At 32.5% G+C, this 21,251-nt stretch overlaps 1 protein-coding gene across 1 annotated transcript in view; it reads left to right on the forward strand.

The window, feature by feature from the left end:
- Nucleotides 1-21,251, forward strand: part of LOC127706632 (uncharacterized) — a 116,701-nt gene that overhangs the window by 87,578 nt on the left and 7,872 nt on the right. The window contains exons 42-52 of the mRNA XM_052211288.1: nt 242-416; nt 1,262-1,394; nt 6,591-6,712; nt 9,826-9,965; nt 10,484-10,631; nt 12,269-12,472; nt 13,064-13,267; nt 13,624-14,406; nt 14,822-15,034; nt 16,012-16,107; nt 18,081-18,406. Of these exons, the coding sequence (XP_052067248.1) occupies nt 242-416; nt 1,262-1,394; nt 6,591-6,712; nt 9,826-9,965; nt 10,484-10,631; nt 12,269-12,472; nt 13,064-13,267; nt 13,624-14,406; nt 14,822-15,034; nt 16,012-16,107; nt 18,081-18,406 (2,544 nt within the window). The remainder of the gene's footprint in view (nt 1-241; nt 417-1,261; nt 1,395-6,590; nt 6,713-9,825; nt 9,966-10,483; nt 10,632-12,268; nt 12,473-13,063; nt 13,268-13,623; nt 14,407-14,821; nt 15,035-16,011; nt 16,108-18,080; nt 18,407-21,251) is intronic.

Consider the following 21,251-nt stretch of genomic DNA (forward strand, 5'->3'; position numbering starts at 1 on the left):
GGCAATTATTACATGTTTGGCAGTACTTTTAATTTTAATCAAACCATATGAGCAGTAAAAGTTTTGTCAATGTATAAAAACAAGTGGGGATATATTGTGCAAACCATTGGGTTAGCTTTTTGTTTTGTTGACCTGATTAAACACATTGATATATATGTATATCCAACAAAAATATAAAAGTTACAAAGTATGCTTATTTGTCTGTGAACATCAAACTTATTTAAGCTGCATCTTCTTGTAGGTTGGTTTAAGAAGTGATCTTATTTACTCTGCCTTCAGAAGAGTGCCAGGAGGAGCACTAGAGTTGATCAGACGTTGTGACTCAATGTCATGTGAAGGTCATTGTGTTTGTGCTCCGCAGGACCAGAAATGTCCAACTTCACCTAGTTTAAAATCTTGTACAGACATAACTACAAGTATGTAAACTTATATATAATTATAATATGAAGTACTGTGGATTCATTATTATTCGTTGGATACCAATTTTCCTGGGTTTCATGGGTACAGGTGAACCACGAATTCAAATGTTCAATGAATAACGTATTTTCAATAGGCTTAGTATACAGATATTGGCAAAACCACGAAATCAAATAACCACGAATATGCAAGTTTTCAGAAATCCACGAAAATTGATACCCACTAAAATAAATGAATCCACAGTATGAGGTGAATATCAATACTGCTGAAAAAAAACAACAAAAAAATACCAACAAAAGACAAGTAGAGATCACCATTCAATGATTATAATGGCTGCCAAAAGTATCCAAAATTTCAGAAAAAATTAAAATAACACTTTATAAATTGTATGCGTCCAAAGCGCTTTATGGATAAACCTTCACCAGCAACACCCAAAGCCAAATATTTGAAAGCCAAAGATGTATAAGAACCAAAACCGAAAAAAAATGTTTTGTGCTGTTTATCAGACAAAATGATTCCTATTTGTTGGTTTGCAATTGTTTACAGATTATTTAAAAAGAACATTGAAGTTTGTCTACCAGCTGTTTTATAATCATTAGAGAAACAGTTTCCACCACTGCATCTCATGAAATATGATATTTCTCCACTTTTGATAATTTTTTAAATATTCTTAAAAAAGTTGACTAGCCTGGCACTTATAAACATTTTTATTTTATTTCTCATAGATTGAAGGAATATCATATATCACTTATGCAGGAGTGGAATTTATATCTATGTTTTTATTTTCATGTCTGCAAAGAATTTAATAGTAGTTATTTAAAAGGAGTTTTTGATATATTTTTAGATAATTCAAACAGTATTCTGCTTGTCATGGATTCAAATGGATACTCTTCCACTGACTTGTCCTTTACTTCATCAGCAAATGTTCTAAGAGGACAATGGATGATATCACAGTCACAAGGACTGGCTCCTCTGTGGTGAGAAAGTAACCATACAATACATAGGGATCAATTCTGTCTTCTTCCTTTGTTCAAATAGTCCTCCAGTAGACACATTTAATTAAGAATTGTGTTAATTGTTCATTCTGGTTTTAACTGCACGGTAAATAATGTTTTGTCTACACCACACATCAGTTCTATAATATATGCCAAATGGTGGACTGAACTATATAAGGAAAATGATGATGATATTAATATTTTTTATAGAAATATCACTATACTGTTACCTGAGTTTCACAGTCCAGTGTTTGTTTTAAGTTTTCAAGATTTAATCAGTTTCTGAGTTACTGTAAGTTCAGAAATAATTGTGTGCATTTATTATTACGCTTTTTGAAGAAAGGACAAAACTTCAAGATTTCAGGAAAATCTGCATACAATTATAAGTATCTGATATCAGAATGCGAGTTCTTATGATTGCGAAATTGACCCTGTTGCATTATTTGCATTAATGAAATGTTTGCATTAATTTCTGAACTTACAGTACTATAGATACTACTGTATTATACTAATTAGAATTACAAGGAGTTACCTTGACATGCCTTTAGATCTTAACAAAATTATCCAACAGTAATTCAGATATATATATATAGAACTTGTAGTCCAGCCCTGGCCTCAGTGACTTATTTTCAATTTTTATTTTTTTTTGTTGTCACTGAGTCCAGCTCGACATCCACTTCCTTCAATGGTGCAAGCTCCCGGGTAGATTACCCGGGGACGATATAGACAATACCAGAGCGCTCAAGTACGAAAAATGTATAACAAATGGTAAAACTTGATAAAATAAACAAGTTACATACCTGAAATGCTTATACACTATATGGAAACTCATTTTAACAGGAGGAAATCCCTTGCAGTCGGAGCTGTGGAGATCTTGTTTACATCAGTAACGCTATATTACAGAACGTGACGTTTCTACGCTATAACGTAGACGAAACGAATTCAATGTATCGATAAAGATTTTCAACGCTTAAAACTCGTTACGGTAACACGACACCGAATGGCATATCTCGATCCTGATATTTAAATTTTTTTGGCACACTTGTATTTTGAATCGAGTTACATTAGCATATGTCATTGTATGCAATAAAAACTTAGGTCACCATTTTTGTTCTTGTAATTTTCATAAGAAAACGTCAGTCAATGTAAACGTTGACGACAAATTTTTTGAAGGGGAAATATATAACAAATGGGGCTTGGTATTTTTGGGGGGTATTTGATCTAATTTAAACTTGCATAGTTGATTTATGTATAAAATTGACAAAGTAAACTCGTGTTTTTCATCGAAGGAAATTCAATGTTCACACAAGTGTTTCTGAACCAGGAATGATTACACTAGTGCTTTTGTACCAGAAATGATTACACTGATTTTGAACCAGGAATGATTACATTGATTTTGAACCAGGAATGATTACACTAGTGATTTTGTACGAGGATTAATTGCAATAGTTATTTTGAACCGGGATTCATTACACGAGTGTTTCGGATCCATACATTCATGAAGTGTTTGGGTACTTATTTTGATTTGAACACATGATAACACAATAACGTTTTATTTACAAATTAGATTTAAATGATTTTTCTATGCAAATCCATAAAATCTTTATGATTTGAATTGTCACTAATTGTAATAATCATACACTGCATTGCCGAAGTTTTACAGTGCATTTGCGTTTTAATCGACTTAAAATCATGTCTTCTTTGTCAGTATCTATATATCATAAAACGCCGGATAGATTGATTCAGATCAATTACACTGGTTCCTTGAAAATTATTCTAATTCCAACCCATAAATGTATGTAAACAATAAACCGGTCAATATAAACAAAACAACGATATCAAGATCGATGCTTTCAAGCTATTTACATCCAATATTCTCTAGTGAAAAAAGGTACCCGGAATAAATACACGGTGGAATGAAATTACGCTTACATATGCACCCTCTATATATATGTAAAAAACTCTGCGCAAAAGTGCCAGTTTGAAACTGTACATGTAGGAGATGTAAGCCGGAGTCTGTATTATGCGTGCCTTTTTATATTATCAAAATGCCAAATCCAGCAACCTGTCATTTACAAAATATAAACCTGACGATATGCGCAGCAACTTTAGTATAAGCAGGTATACAATTTAAAAGACTGCAGTCCTAAGAAATTAGCCGTCTAAAACCTATTTATACCCAGTACGGATTTGACTGTCGAACGGGCACGGTTAAAACAATATATATATATATATGTTATGGTGCTATTTTATAAGGAATGTGGTGACAATACAAATATCATTGAATATGCAGTTCATTGCTATAGCATGTATAGTGAAATGGTGATTTGGAGATCTGAAATGAAGCAATGTTAGTAAACAAACATGTACGTCATTTGGTCTTTGGTGGAAAGTTGTTTCGTTGGCAACTATACCACATCTCCTTATTTCATTATGGTTTGTGTTTTCTCCAGAAACAAAAGAAGTTTAACGACTTAAACAAATATGTACTAGGAAACTGAAATATGTTACTACGATAGTTAAAATATGGCTATTGTTGTGAACGTGATAGATTTAATTCTTGCTATACTAAATATACTTATATATCTTTCCAATCCAGGGGACCAACGTTTACTAAAACTACAAATTAGAAGTACAAAGATACTAGTCCATAATGCATTAGTCACGATTTTCTAGATACATGTGGTTTTGATATCATTAGTTGCATGTTGCTATCTTATTGTATATCCCATATCTCCATTTATTCACACAAAGAAACACCAACACTATTTTTTACATACATAAAATTGAGAATGGAAATTGGGAATAGGTCAAAGAGACAACAACCCGACCAAAGAGCAGACAACAGCCGTACATACATACTTGTTTACTTGCTCTAAAAACTCCTTATAAGACTATGAAAACCCTCGAGCTTTTCCCCGACGCCTATGTGAGCAATATGCCCTCCCCCCAAAAGGCAACTCTGTTAATCGTCTTTCAGTCGTTTTGTCTCTCCCTGGCTTTAATCAGGCTGTAACAGGACATGAATTATGTAATTGTATTTCTTCCTTACCAAGTGCACATGTATTTCTGAGCCTTTGTTAACTTTCTCCTCATTCCGATGTTGCTGTCCTGTGGAGACCCGTTTATACGATTACAAAGCTAGAACTTTATTTTTAAAATATTTCCGAAACTATATCAGATTTCTTCTGTACAGACCAATGAATTTCAGAGACTGATTACACTTGGAACACAGGGAAAGTTATTTTGCCAAATAATCAAGTTCAACCATTTTTTTTCTCATTCGATGCTAAAAAAAAACTCTTTTCTGTGTGATAATGAGTTTCAACGTGTGCTTGTATTGTGCTTTTTTGCCTAATTCCATCCGTATTCTTTCAGTCCAGTAAATTTCTTTTTTTTTTCGAATAATACAAAAGAGTGTCCACCATGCACTTGCAATGCACTATTACTAGAATAAAAGAAATAGAATGATATACAAATGGATGGAAATTAAAAAAACATTCACACCGGTAAAGGAATGTTTTCGTGGTTGGCCATATCTTCTAGGACTAAAAAACTAGAATCTGATATAATCACATGACTATTGTCCATATCTTCGTAAATTTTCAGTAAATGACGGGACAATAAGAAATCTCTTCATCAATAAATCATTACACTTTTATTCTTTTAACAATTTTTCAACCCGAATTTCAACGGAGATGGTCCTGCCATGATACGATTTTGGAAACTGGACTTAGTCCGTAAGTCTAGTTTCACATTAATCACCATTCAAAATACTTTATTTTGGCCCAAAGGTTAATAGCAGGTATGTGTATCGTTAATTTGAAAGTTAAAAAAATTTATTAGATTGCATTAAATTACAATGTTAAATTGAATACACTAATTAAGATATAAAAGACTTTATGTGAAAAAAACAGTTTCAGACTTATCATTCGCTGCTTCAGTAAAACAAGACTTAACGAGGCCGGAATTTCAGTTGTATATCAACGAGAGCTTCAAAACAATGATAGAAGATGAAAATCGTCAGTATTAAAGTTGTTCTCCATTTTGTCACCAGTAACAATAAATTCACATTCAAAAAGCTTTTGAAAGAGCGGTTAATATATAAGTAATCGCAAGGAAATCGACAGAGCCGCCTATCAGCCGTACAGCAACCCCAAATAAAAATTCGGGGTTATTCGTTGAAATTCGGGTTGAAAAATGGTTCAAAAAATAAAAGTGTGATGATAAATTGATGAAGAGATTTTTTTAATATTGTCCCATCATTTATTGAAAGGAACCATGATATGTGAAAACGTTTAAACTGATTTGGTTTCTGTCACTTGGAAGAAAAAAAAACACAATCAGTAAACTTCTTCTGAACAACAGAAAGTATACACATACATAATTTAAAGTGTCATAATTTACCAGCAGCATTCAGTGCCCTAAAGTCCACGTTTAAAAAGTTTGAGGTGCAAAATCGTTGATTTAATGAGTTTAAACGTTGAATATCTTTATCGGGGGTCTCATTGGGGGGTTCTGATCCCGGATCCCGCTTTCTGTTTTGTCAGATTCCCGTATCCCGCTTACACTATGTACGTAAGCAATTCTCATTTTTTTGTAATTTCCCGTGTCCCGCTAGACTTCATTTCCCGTTTTCACGGCACAATAATTTGACTTTCACGTGTCACGCTTACAAAAAATCGGCAATCCCGGGTCACGCTTAGATCCCAATGAGACCCACTTTATCGATACATTGAATTTCGTTTCGTCTATGTTATAGCGTAGAAACGTCACGTTCCGTAATATAGCGTTACTGATGTAAACAAGATCCCCACAGCTCCGACTGCAAGGGATTTCCTCCTGTTAAAATGAGTTTCCATATAGTGTATAAGCATTTCAGGTATGTAACTTGTTTATTTTATCAAGTTTTACCATTTGTTATACATTTTTCGTACTTGAGCGCTCTGGTATTGTCTATATCGTCCCCGGGTAATCTACCTGGGAGCTTGCACCATTGAAGGTAATGGAGGGCGAGCTGGACTCAGTGACAACAAAAAAAATTAAAAATTGAAAATAAGTCACTGAGGCCAGGGCTGGACTAATAGAACTTGCAGCCTTATACCATTTGATACTGTTAAAGATCAGTTAAATAAGATTTTTTGCCCTACTTAAGACCAACTATGAAAATGTTTACAGGTATGAATGGAGTGTTGGTTATACTGGATTTTCTACTCCAACTGGTATATATAATCTAGTAGACCAAAAAAATTGGCAAGATGGAGGACAGTTTACAGATGGAGTATATATAACCAATAGAGGTTTGTTCTGTTAGAAAATGAAAACAAGCTATTAATTTCATGTGTCTGAAGAGCTTTTCTGGATTTACCTTCATCAGGAACGCTCAAAGCCAAATATTTGAAAGGCAAGATTGTATATATATATATATATGAACAGAAACCATTGAAGAGCTATATGATCAAAAGGACATAGAAAAATAGCCAAATCCATTTTAATTATTTATTGAACACATGTATTGGTTAGGGACATACAATTTTTCCCCATGTCTGTCTTTAAATTACAATCAATGTTTATCACTGCCTTCTTACTGAATGCCTTCTACAATATTCCATATAACTAGCATATATTAAAAATATTCTTAATCATTGTTATATAATGTATGAAATGCACTAAGGGACATATAATTTTTACCCATGTATATCTTTTAATGCCTCCAAAATGCCTCCAAAATTACAAACAATCAATGTATATCAGTTTTGCAGAATTTTGTTTATGCAGATCTTGATATGATTTTTCATGTGTAGATCGCGCACGATGTATACTGATGAGTTATATGAGCTTTTTGATTTGTTTTATTTGTCTGACTTTTCACAGATTTACAGCTGTTCAGTAAAATAGATACACTGTGGATTCATTATTATTCACCAATTTTCGTGAATTTGGTGGGTACCGGTGAAACAGGAATTGAAATATCCAATGAATTACATATTTTTTATAGGCTTGTATGCAGACTTTGGCAATTAAATTATCACAAAAAGAATTTTCCTCATTTCAGGTACATTCCCGTATGAAAAACATGACACGTACTCCAGCCGGACAGTAGCCGTACTGTAGCCGTACTGAGAACCGTACTTATAATATTCATTTGGTCTTTTCTTTGAATTGCTTATAATAGATACCCCGGCTGGACTTTCAGCGAAATTAGCCGTAAACCGGCTCGAAATATTTAAATTAGCAGGAGTCCGGTTCATAAAGTCCAGCTGGACTTTAATAAAAGTACGTCTGAAAAAAAATCCAGCCGGCATTTGTGGCAAAAATATGGACTCTATAAAGTTCAGCTGGACTTTACAAAGTCCGGCTGAACTTTAAAAAGTCCAGCTGAACTCTATAAAGTCCAGCTGGACTTCAAAAAGTGGGGTTTGACTTTTAAAGATGATCTCAGCAGGGGCGAATCCTGCCATTTTCAAAAGGGGGGTTCCTTACTCAGGATAAGGGGGGGGGGGGGGGGGGTGTCCAACCCCCGGAACCCTCCCCCTGGATCCACCACTGCTCAGTTTTCTTCAGATGGTTGGTTCTTCTGATTTAATTTGCATCATGCATCCCTTGCTATAATAATCTGAAAATACAAAAACAACAGATGACATTATGCATTTATACTGGTTATTTCTTTTTCTTTTTTGTACTGTCTTACTGGCAAAAACCAAGAAATGGGGAACTGAGAAGCTAAATGCCAACTTCTAAAAATTTGTGGTTATAATAGCCTAAATAATTTTAAAGTGGCTAAAAATAAAATGAAGTTGGCTTTGAAAGTCACTTAAAGTGTAGAGATCAAAAAACTTTCAAAACAACTCAAATAATAACCATTCCTTAATACAGAGGGAATAAAAAAATATAACAATACATTTTTTTTACATAACAATTCAAAACAGGAAGTGACAGTGACATAACAGACATGATGAAAATTATTGCATGAATATAAATATTTGATGTAGGTTTTTTATTCTTTTTACTCTTCAAAAATAAGAATTAAGCTATTTATAATATTGTAATTATTCTATTAATATGTTGAATAAAAAGAGCATATCAGATAATATCACCAAAATGGTGGAATTCAATTTATTGTACTTACCAGAATATGCAATCCAAAACACATGCAAACAGCAATCTTCCTAAATTGTCATTGATGCCAGTCAGAAGGATCCATCTTCTCTATTTAATGTGAAAAGAACTACTTCCAAACATTTGCTTTACACAAAATTATGTAAAATTCTCATTTTGTTCAAGAAAGAAGACACATCTTCCTGTTTATTCCAAATTCAAATTGTGTTGTATTGCAATACATGAGGTTGTTTAAGGAGTTGTTTTAAATGTTCTTTTTATGACTAATTGTATGTGCCTTAATTTTGAATATGTGATATATTAAAAAAAGAAAATCAATTATTAATTTGTTTGATTATGAAATTTTTAATAAAAGTGATAGTAATTGCAGAAATATGTATTTCGAAATGTGTTCTCCTTACATATGGCCTCAATCACTGTGGAGATAATACTTCCTGTGACCTGTCCAGACTGAGGTTAATTGAAAACAGATGGCACATTTCTACAAGACTAACTGCTATTAAATCACTGTTATATGGCTCAAGTTTCTAATTGATGTTAAAGAATGAATGATTAAATTATTAATTTTATGCATTCATCTAATCATCTAATTAAAAATATAAATATACTAGAAAATGAATAAATTTAACCTGTAACACTGATGTTGCTAGTATTTTTTTTTTATGAAAAAAGTAGAAATGTTAAATTATTGTTGTATTAAACATATTAACTTGGATTTAATTCAATCAAAAGTCACCAAAATTAAATTTTAACTTTCCATGAACAGTCTATGTTAAATATTCCATAATGGAATTGAAAATCTAGGAAAAGTATCACATCTTATAGTTTGAACTAAAAGTATATTGAAAACAAATATTTTATCATTATTATTATTACTTGCAAACTTTCATTTTTAACTGTTTAATATTTTGAAAGAATTGTTCCTTTCATAGAATAAATCTATTGTGGCAAACTTTTTATTTCTGTAAGGGTAGATTTGGCTGATGAAAATTTTCTAAGTCTAAATTCCTGTCATAAATGAATGTAAAATTTTCTAAGACAAAAATCCTGCTGATCATTCTACAGAAAGGAATAAATTTCCTCAAAAGTCCAGCCGTGTTTATTTTCTTGTCAGCATTACAAAAAGTGCGGCTGGCAAATAACCAAAGTATAAGAAAAAGTACGTGTACGGCTCATGTCAGACTGGACTTTTCAAAGTCAGACTGGAATACGTCTCAAATCCAGCTGGAGTCCAGTTGAACTCCTGTTGAAATTTTCATACGGGTTGTAATTTGAAATTGTTAATTATTTTCAGGTGTGAATTTTGTTGAACATTCATCATACAGTTTCTATGTGAGGGTTTGGTACACAGTGGACTCTTATGCTGTCTTCATGTCAGATGGTATTACTGTATTCTCTCAAACTCCACCGGTAACATCTGTCCGTGGTAAAGTTGTAAGTAAGAACAATACAAACTATAGAATAGTACAAAACCAAAAAAGTGTTTTGTAAGTTAATGGCTGGTAGTCTTCACTTCTAGATAGAAAAACATATAATTTTTCACTTATTGAATAGTCCAGATTATCCCAACCTCTAAACAAATAAATATTAATAAACTCATCATAGATACCAGACTTAAAATTTGGTATACCAGACGTGCGTTTTGTCTACAAATACTCATCAGTGACACTCAAATTAAAAACATAAGTAGGCCAAATAAGTATGAAGTTGAAAAGCATTGAGGACCCAAAATTCTGAAAATACAGCTTATCTATAATAAGAAATCTATTCCTTAATTTAAAATTATGAGCATATCAATTATAATTACTGGGCTAGTGATACCCTTGGGTATATATAAGTATTTGTGGAAACATTTTAAACTTGTTAAGTTATGAAAAGACTTCTAAACTTTCCCTGTCATGGTGGAAAGTTTCTTTAACAACCAGTTTATCATAAATGTTTATACTTTTAAGGTTACAGAAAAGACCCTAGGAAACAATGCCAAAGATCAAGATTATATACAGACAGGAAGACCCATGGTTATTGATTGGAGTGGCAAATTCTTAGAGGCAGAAGATTTGGTTCAAAAGTACAAAATTTATCTGAGTACATACCCTGGAGGTAAGTACTTTACTCTCCTATGAAGGAGTGGGTTTTTATCTGAGTACATACCCTGGAGGTAAGTACTTTACTCTCCTATTGTCAACGTATATTTGTTCCGCCTAACAGAAGTTCCACTGGAAACTTTGTTATAAACAATGTCATAATATCTGTTCCTGTTGGAACAAATATTCTATACCATTTATTCCGTTAGGAACATTTACTGTAATATTTTTTCCATTGGAAATAATATTCCAGAATACTGTTTCCTTTTGGAACTTATATTATGAAGGAACTTCTATTCTGTGACACTATGAAGGAGTGGGCTTTTATCTGAGTAAGTACCCTGGAGGTAAGTACTTTACTCTCCTATGAAGGAGTGGGTTTTTATCTGAGTACATATCCTGGAGGTAAGTACTTTACTCTCCTATAAAGGAGTGGGGGTTTATCTGAGTAAATAGCATGGAAGTGAGTATAATACTCACACATAAATGAGTAGAAGTTTATCTGAGAACACATTGTGGAGATAAGTTGTATACTCACCTATGAAGTAGTAGAAGTTTATCTGAGTACATGCCTTGGATGTATGTATTTTACTTGCTTATGAAGGAGTGGAAGTGACTCTTGAGTACATATCCTGGATGTCAGATTTATATTCTTCAATGAAGTTGGGATTAAAAGATTTCATTCATTGTAATATTTGGTATCAATGTTTATTGAGGATGTTAAATAAAATTTAAAAATTTTCAAACAAGGCTCATAAACATTCTGTGTGAAATAATTAAATGCTTCTTTTTGTAGTGTAAAAACATTGATCAAATATAAAAATAAGAAGATGTGGTGTGGTTGCCAATGAGACAACTCTCCACCAGAGACCAAATGACACAGAAGTTAACAACTATAGGTCATTGTACTGCTTTCAACAATGAGAAAGATAGCAACAAAGTCAGCTATAAAAGGCCCCAAAATGACAAATGTAAAACAATAGACCATTTTCATATTACCGACTTTTGACTCCTAAGTTTATATTTATTTGACAGGTTACCAGAGGCAGATTTAGAGGGGGGCCCAGGCCCCCCCTTTTTTAGGAAAAATTTGGTTGATTATATAGGGAATCACTGAAGCATGACTGGAGCGGGCCCCCACTTATGAAAATTTCTGGATCCGCCACTGGTTACATAGTACAGAGGTAGGACATCATGGTACCAGATCAAATAAGAGCAACGTAAAGAAGTAAAATGAGGCTTTCAATCGATACAATTTTTGGGGAAAATTAACTGCTTTATATTTTCTTTACACAACAAATTCATCGGAAAATAGAAAAATTTCCCCTCAAATTACACCGACTATATGTTTGATTTTACTTATTTTGGTTGCTCATACTTGACCGAGTACAAGGATGTCCTACCACAGAAAAAGTAACCTGTCGAAAAATTATATAATTTGGAGTCAAAAGTCGGTAATATGAAAATCGTCTATTGAAACGAGAAAACTAATGTCATGATTTCTGTACAAAAGAATGAACAAAAAACAAATATGATATACAGCAAAAAACAACAACCGCTATATTACAGGCTCCTAATTTGTTTGTATCATGCCTGAAAGGAAGTAAAATACGTTGCTTGTATTGCAAACTAATAGAATTTAGATAATTTTAGGTCATGACATATGGGCTGGAAGTGATGAATTATCAGGAAGTGCCACTGGTTACAACATATCTCGATTAAGTCTGGTACCCAGCGTTTTGTACTTCACAAATGTTGTAGCATATACCTACTCTGGAGTTCATACAACTGTGACCTCTGATGGATTTATTGTGGATGTTCACTCTCCTGTCTCTGGTATAGTGTATGATGGGATAGGTAATTATTATAGACAAATTCTACAAAATTTCACATTCCTTCTTTCTTCCTCAGCTCTATGTAGGTAGCTTGCTTCCCACATAAGAAACTGGACCAGACTTAAAAAAAGAATAAAGGTCAAGGTTCAATATCAACTGATATTGGATCTATATTTCACTTCAAAAATTAGATTAATTGTCTTTTTATAGTCTTTTGTATTGAGAGTGATCTTATACTTAGAATGATATGAAGTTTGACATATTTTACTGAGTTATCAGATTGTATTGATTCACATAAAGGAACCAAACTATGATTGTAATGGAAGATATAGCAATGAAGAATATGTAATGGTCTCCTTGTTATTTGTGTGTGGTCACTACTGTAAATGTTTAAAAAAAAAAAAACTATATTAGTAGTACATGATTTTAAATTTGTTTTTGAACTATTTTAAGATGTCTTTTTTGCAATATTAAAGTACTGCCATTATTAAAATTGCACAAACATATCCTTGGGTTCTTTTGTGCCCTTGATAGTAATAACTGTTCAAGTTTACACATGACTTTCTTCCAACCTTGAAAACTTCTTATTGTAAATATTTCTATTGATTTCTAGGAAGATCTGACCTGGAATACCAGAACTCATCAGATTTTATATCAGCTAGATGGCATGGGTTTATTGACACTGATTCCGGTATAAAGGAGTATAGATGGTGTGTAGGAACATCAGTTGATCCTTCTGAATGCTCTGTCATAGGCTGGACAAATGTTGGACTACATGTATCAGTATCAAGGAATTTATCATCTAGTATTACACAAGGTATAATGACTTGGAAGTGTTTTCTTTTGGTTTAGGGATCTAATTGAATGGTTAAGCTAACATAATCAATATAAAATTGCCAAGACATGTAATTTAAAACCTCATTTTGGCCAATAAAAAATATCTGTTAGTAAATTTTTCTATTCATGAAGCTTACAGCATGAATTTGCTCAAGCATTCTGTAAAAATTACACATTCAAAGTAAACATACTAATGTCTAAGTCACAGAGAAATGTTATGTGAACTTTGCACCTAATATCCTGGCCACTAACAAAACTTATATTGAAGTTATATCAAACTTTCTTTATTACTCTTTCTTGCATTTTATGATATATATGGCTATTCAATATTTACAGGGAATAAAATCTACAGCAAGGTATATGCCATTGATAATGTTGGTTTAAGATCAGACACAGCTATATCTGATGGTGTTGTCATAGATATAACTCAACCTGTTTCTGAAAAATTTCTACATGCAGATGTTAATCTTGTCAGTAATCCATCATTTGAAAACACAAGTGGAAGTGAAGTTATGTGGGAGGATGTAAATTCAACTGATATTTGCATGTTAAGTTATATTTACTATCCATCGTCATGGTCACCAGAACCATTGGCGTGCTTGGCAGTCGTATCTTCAGATGTTAATTTGGCCAAAGATGGACGTTCATTCTTGTTTATTAGAGGAAGTGTTCATCAGAGATTAGAAAATATAATTGCTGGAACCCTTTATAAAGTCTCTTTCTTTTCAAGTCATTTACCAATTTGGGACTCAGCAGCAGCTAATAAACAAGGATTCATACAGCTTGGAGACCACAATGAAATATTCTTAATATATACAAAGGCATATAGGAGAGATAACCATGGAGATAGCTCTAGAGAAGAAGTATCCTGGCACAGACACACTTACTATATTAAAGCTAATGAGGATAATGTAAATTTGACTATTGGAAGTGCTGATCAGAAAACAGGAATATTAATAGATGACCTCTCTGTACTGGAAGTGACATTAGCAAGTAATGACATCTCTGGTGGACATATCTTAGGCCATATTGTTTATATACATGAATGGGGGTCAATTCATGGATCTTGGAGCTTTGCAGACCCAGAATCTCCAATTATAGATTACGCTTGGGCTATTGGTATGTATGTTTTTTTAAGTATCTAGAACCCAGAGACTGCTTTATAATCTGTATTAGTATGGTTAATTTTTCCATCAAATAACATTTCTTTTGTGCATATCCATTTGTAAGCATCAGTCTGTTTAAGAATCCAGTTGTACCTTCATTTAATGATAAAATTAATCACATTGAAGCAACAGCTTTCTTCAACAGTGCTACACATATTTGATATACTAGTTATATAGTTCTTCAATCTTGCAGTTACAACAATGTACTTTGAAAAATATTCTTCGTGATACTATATAGTAATTGAGTACATACAGATGCCAATTTTTCTCATCGATCTGTATAACTCACAGTTATAATGTACCAGTATACATATTTTATGGTCTTCATTTGAAGGGCCTAAATGATATTATTCATCATTTTTCAATAGGTTATGCAGAAGGAGGTACCCAGATCCAGCCATTCAGGAGTGTAGGAGTGATGAACTTTGGTTACAACAATAACATTACACTGGTTCACAATGTCTACATTTATATCACTGTTATTGCCACAAATGCTGCAGGACTGAGGGGTGTGTCATATTCAGATCCAATACTAGTAGACTTGACACCCCCAGATATCAATTATATCAATGATGGCTTAAGTAAGTAATAAGAGCTATTTCTACATCTTTTTCTATTAATAAAATGATTAAATAGCAAAACTTTTCACGGGCTTGATTTTTCTGAAGATGGTCCTTGACAAATGTGTTTGTTTAATTTGTACAAAATCTTTTAATATTTTCAATTCACTATGGATGTCAGTAGAAGCTGACTTAATAAAACTAAAACAGATGTGAGTCTATTAGTGAAGACATGAATGGGCTGTATATCAAGTTTATCTATTGGAGACCTTGGCTGCATGAATTATTTTGTGTTTGATAGGACAATTAAGAACACTATTGCATTTGAAGCAGACTTATTAGACACGATAGAAATTTGATTTTGAGAAAACAGAAACGTTCCAGAAAACAAACTGTTTCACAATTAAAAATGGTACTAATACGACTTACATTTTAAAAGATTTTATTGAATTTCTTACTTAGAAATCCATCTTGCTCTCCAGCGTCATTCAAAATACAACTGACAATTGAAAGTTTAATGTTGAGGTCATCATGCACATACACTGTATTTTTGTCTGAATAAGAACATGGCTTTCTAACAAAGTGAAGGAAGATCGTCATATTGGAATGTTAGATTTAATAATTCAATGATTATCATGGCTCACTTTTTGCATTGATAAATAATGAAATAATTAAATTAAGATCAATAATTTTTATGCCCCACCTACGATAGTAGAGGGGCATTATGTTTTTCGGTCTGTGCATCAGTCCGTTCGTCCATCTGTCCCGCTTCAGGTTAAAGTTTTTGGTAAAGGTAGTTTTTGATGAAGTTGAAGTGCAATCAACTTGAAATTTAGTACACATGTTCCCTATGATATGATCTTTTCTAAATTTTATGCCAAATTAGAGTTTTGACCCCAATTTCACGGTCCACTGAACATAGAAAATGATAGTGCGAGTGGGGCATCCGTGTACTATGGACACATTCTTGCTTGATAAAAGTACATGTTGATTTGTAGGTATAGATGAAGATTCCTGGATCTTAAATGAAGTGTCTGCTAAATGGGAAGTAGAAGATTTACAATCTGGTATCAAGGAATGTAAATGGGCAATAGGTAAATATCAGTTTTAACACTTGAACAATGGGTAAATACATGTATCATTAGGCTTGTAATGTACAAGGAATAAAAATTGTATATATGCTTGAAAATTTATAATGAGTCATTGGTATCAATGTTTGTAAGTAGTATACAATGGGTAAATATTAATTGCACTTGATTGTTTGAGCTCATCTGGCCTGCTATCATTTGGCGTCCATTGTCGTCCGTCATCATTGTAAACTTTTTTTAAATCTTCTCCTCTGAATCTACCGACCAATTTCAACCAAACTTTAGATGAATGATCCTTAAAGGGTATCTAGTTTAAAGTTTGTGGTTTTTATTCTGTCTATCAACAAACATGACTTAAAATAGAACATAAGGGTAGAATGCATTATTGTTGTATAACTAAACTATAAAAGATAGAGAAAATCTGACAGGGGAAAAAATGCTCAGAATGTCAAGATCAGTTTCCTATTTTCACCAAAGTTATCAGATGACTCCTTGCCTTAAACAACATTTTTTTTACTAATTTTCAATTTTTTGCTTATCATCTCAAGAAACCATTGGATGATTCCTTATTGGAGATGTTATCCTTAAATGTCAATTTTTGACTTATTTTCTTGTTTTTGACATGTATCTTGAAAAATATAATAGATAGATAAAAACTGTAAACAGCAACAATGATAAGCATTAGACAAGATCTACAAATAATCATTTGATGAATTTGTAAAGAGTTGTTGCCCTGAAACTAAGATTGTTTACTTATTATCTAGAAAACTTGAATAGATCTGTAGAAACAGTTAAAATGATCAGCAATACAAGATCTACACCAAAACCATTGGATGATACCTTTAGGAGCTATTGTCCTTAAATGACTATTTTTGAATGATTTTTCATTTGTGTTTTGGCCCATTATCTCCAAAACTATAATAGATAACCGGTAAGTAGAAACTGTTAACTGTAAACTGCAAAAATGATCAGCAATTCAATATCTACAAAAAATCCAACACCATCAAAATCATTTGATGGCTTTTTAAGGATTAATGGCCCTTTAATGATGATTTTGACTAATTTTTGCTTTTTTACTAATTATCTCAAACTTTAAAGTATAATAGATAGGTAGTAACTGTAAAAATGATCATCAATACAAAATCTACACAAATGACGCTAAATAAGATCCACAAATAAGCAAGCATAAATGAATTGCAATAAAGGTAAAAATAAAAATTAATATCAAAATGGCATGTTTTAACTGATGAATGATTCAGGCTCTTGAGCTCCTCTAGTTATAAATACAGATATTTTTTGTCACTTCTGTTATTGTTTGGATGATTAAGAAATATTATTCAACATTGTATCAACAAAAAAAAATCAACACAAAATTGATTTTGCATGAAAAGTTTTAAATATTTATTTTTAACTATAGATATTTACATCTTTGATAGCGTCTAACGAATTCTAAGACTGATGGTAGTAACAGTATAATTTTGCTATTACTTAACTCTTTGATATTTTCTACTGAGTGACAGTCAAATGGACGTCTTAAGCAGATCAGCAAGGATTTTCAAAACTAAACTTTGTTGCAGTGTCTGAAATTATATAGGAAATTTTGCAAGTCTCAGGAAAATTTTACAGATATCAAAGCTTTTTATTAATATAATCCTGATCAGAAGTCAATTTCCAGTAATGGAATTCTGTCTTCATCAATCAGCATATCTTTTAGAACAACAACTTGCTCAGGCTGATGAGTTGACAAATTATCTAACAGTAGCTTCTTGTCTGTCTGGGTGAAATGTCAAATATTACTTTGTTCAAGTTAAAGTGATCATTCTGACTGTGTCCATCAATCTGTCTTGTCTGTCTGTTCTTATGTGTCAATTTTCTAGTCAAGTTTGAGTTATCCTTATTAGGAGAATGAACTATTAGTTCTTAGTGTTTTTAAACAAATTTAGTTTTTATAATTCTAATATTAAATCTTTTATATACAGGCTATCTACCTGAAAGGACAGACTTGCAAATCTACACCACAGTAGCAGGTAACACAGGTACAAGGGAATTTGACTACAGTGTATTGGAGGGTTATACCGTCTATTCTACACTGAGTTGTGAAAACAATGCTGGCTTGTCTTCGGTTAGATCTACTGATGGAGTGAAAATCACAGAGAAACGTCCCTCCACTGATCATGCTGAGGTAGAGGTTGTTGGTATATCGTCTACACAGTACAATCCTCAGAGTGGATTCCAGGGAGTTACAGATAACATAAGACTGAAATGGTCTGGGTTTACTGATAATGTTGGTATAGATGCATATGTAGTAAGTACAAAGCTTAATTGGTTTATTTTTACTTTAGGGGTCTGTGTGTTTTAGTGTAATGGTTCATTTATGGTTAGGGTTAGGTGAGTATTTGTTCTGGTAAGTGTTAGGTCAGTATTTGTTCTATGGTAAGGGTAAGCGTTGTAGTGTTAGGGACTTAGGGTTAGAAAAGGTTATTTGTTAGGTTGAGGACTAGGGTTAGTTTAGTATAAGTCTACATGGGTTGGGTCTTATCCCTAAAGTAAAAGAAAGTGGCTAAATTGAAAAGATGTTCTAGGTGATGGGGTTTAATGTCATTATTTATACTTTCATATGCAGTGGATTCATTATTATTCGTGGTATACCAATTTTGTGGGTAAAGTTTAACCACTAATTTAAATGTTCAAGGAAGTGCAAGTTTTCTATAGGCTGGTATGTAGACTTTGGCAAATTCACGAAAAATAGTTTTTCCTCAATCCACGAAAATGGGTACATATTAAAATAAATGATTCAGCAGTTTTTATACGCCCGTCAAATTTTTGACGGGACGTATTATGTTATACAAATGTCCGGCGTCCGTCCGTCTGTCTGTCCGTCCGTCCGTCTGTCTGTCCGGCGGAAACATGTCGCACCGTAACTTGAGAATGACATATCCAAATTTCATGAAACTTAACATAGTTGTTTCTTATGATGGTCAAACGATCTGTATACTTTTTGGTGAAAATAAGATTAAAACTTTTTGAGTTACGGGACTTAGTAACTAAAACAGGTGTGTGTTTTTTTTCACATGTTGCGCCGTATCTCAAAAACAATTTATGATTATTGCTTAAAACTTTACACACTTCTAAGTTATATTAATCGTAAGATTTGTATACTTTTTGGTGATGATTCAAAATTTTATTTTAGAGATATTGAGTATTTTGTTAAAAAAGGGGAGGGGTTTTTCACATGTCGCGCCGTATCTCAAAAACAGTTTATGATTATTGCTTAAAACTTTACACACTTCTTAGTTATATTAACCTCAAGATCTGTATACTTTTTGGTGATGATTCAAAATTTTATTTTTGAGTTATTGAGTATTTTGTAAAAAAAGGGGGAGGGGTTTTTCACATGTCCCGCCGTATCTCTAATACGATTTATGATTATTGCTTAAAATTTTACACACTTCTTAGTTATATTAATCTATAGATCTGTATACTTTTTGGTTTTGATTCAAAATTTTATTTTTGAGATATTGATTTTTTTTTTTTTAAAAGGGGGGTTTTTCACATGTCGCGCTGTATCTCAAAAACGATTTATGATTATTGCTTAAAATTTTACACACTTCTTAGTTATATTAATCTATAGATCTGTATACTTTTTGGTTTTGATTCAAAATTTTATTTTAGAGATATTGAGTTTTTTGTAAAAAAAAAAAAAGGGGGTTTTCGCATGTCACGCCGTATGTCAGAAACTACTTATGCTTATTGCATAAAAATTCACACACAAGACGACGGGCGTATCATGCCCTCATGGCGCAGCTGTTTATTCATAATAGTTAGGCCACATTTAAAAATATTTTGGTTTGCCCAAACCCTTACCAAAGGTAGAGACAGTGGGTAGGTAGGTAGGCATTTTCTTTTCTTTTTTTGGCAAAGAGAAATTGAAGTGTCAGATGTTTTTTAGTCTTCATGCCTATCTGATTAAAAAAAACTTTTTCACATCAGGACAATAAAAGATTTTGAGTAGGCAGCTATTTTCTGGGTAGGTAGGGTTAGGGCAAACAAACATATTCTTTTTTATGGCCTGAGTCATATTGATGGAGAAAATTAGTGTGATTAATGGGGTAAAGCACTTTCTTTTATCATAGTAAAATGTATCACATACTTGTTGTTGAGTGCAGCAGATCATACTGAATTAAGAATCTATTTTTTCTTTTATATACAGTCTAAGGGGGTGCCCAAACAACAGAACTTCTTGGTTATGTCCATTTTTGAAAAATAATTTGTTTTGCACCTGAACGTCTGAAAAGACATCTTTTACCAGTTAGTCAAGCTACTGTATCTCAGACTTATGTGAAATGTAGTTGAGCCAAAATAATAATGAAAGGATAATTTTTTACAGGAGAATCACCTAAGAACATAATAACAAAAAACAACTTAAATATATCTCTATTCCTGGAAATTTAAAAGTTTTCATACATATTCTTAAATTTGTCATAACTAGACAAAGGTACCAGGTATTCAGAATATAAAAAAAAATTTCACATTTAGCGAGTTACCATGGCAATAAACCATGACGAAATTTGTATATTTTGTAAAATTTCCTGATTTTCCTTGGTTTTTTTATCAAATTTTAAGTATATTTTAGATTGGCAAAGTATGTGCACACCCAAGAAACAACTTTATATTTGGTGAGATTATGACAATACTAATAATAAAGCTTCTCTTAAATTATTTTGTTGTTTCTTGACTGTGCACATTGTTTCCACAATGGAAATAACGATGGAAAACTGCATAAATTCTGTATTTTTCATCATTTTCATGAAAACAGTACATAGTATGACGTAATTGTGACGTCATCAGTTAAAAAAATCTTATGTCTCTTATCTATATTTCCTAACTCTATGCATTTCCAAACACTATGTGCAAATTTGAAATAGTTGTCAAATATTTTATTTTATCGGGCCAAAACCGGGCTTTATTTCACAGTGGTATAACATGTTACTTTAATTATTCTTCCCTTAGTTTATTTATTTTGTATTTGCTTTGTATCATTTGTATTCAGAATATAAAAAAACACTGAACAAATAAATTTGATCTATGATACATAGATCAAATTTATTTGTTCAGTGTATGTTCACTGGTGTTAATATGTCTTTTGATTG

Source organism: Mytilus californianus, unplaced genomic scaffold, assembly GCF_021869535.1.
Source record: "Mytilus californianus isolate M0D057914Y unplaced genomic scaffold, xbMytCali1.0.p SCAF_6, whole genome shotgun sequence".
Lineage (NCBI taxonomy): Eukaryota > Metazoa > Mollusca > Bivalvia > Mytilida > Mytilidae > Mytilus > Mytilus californianus.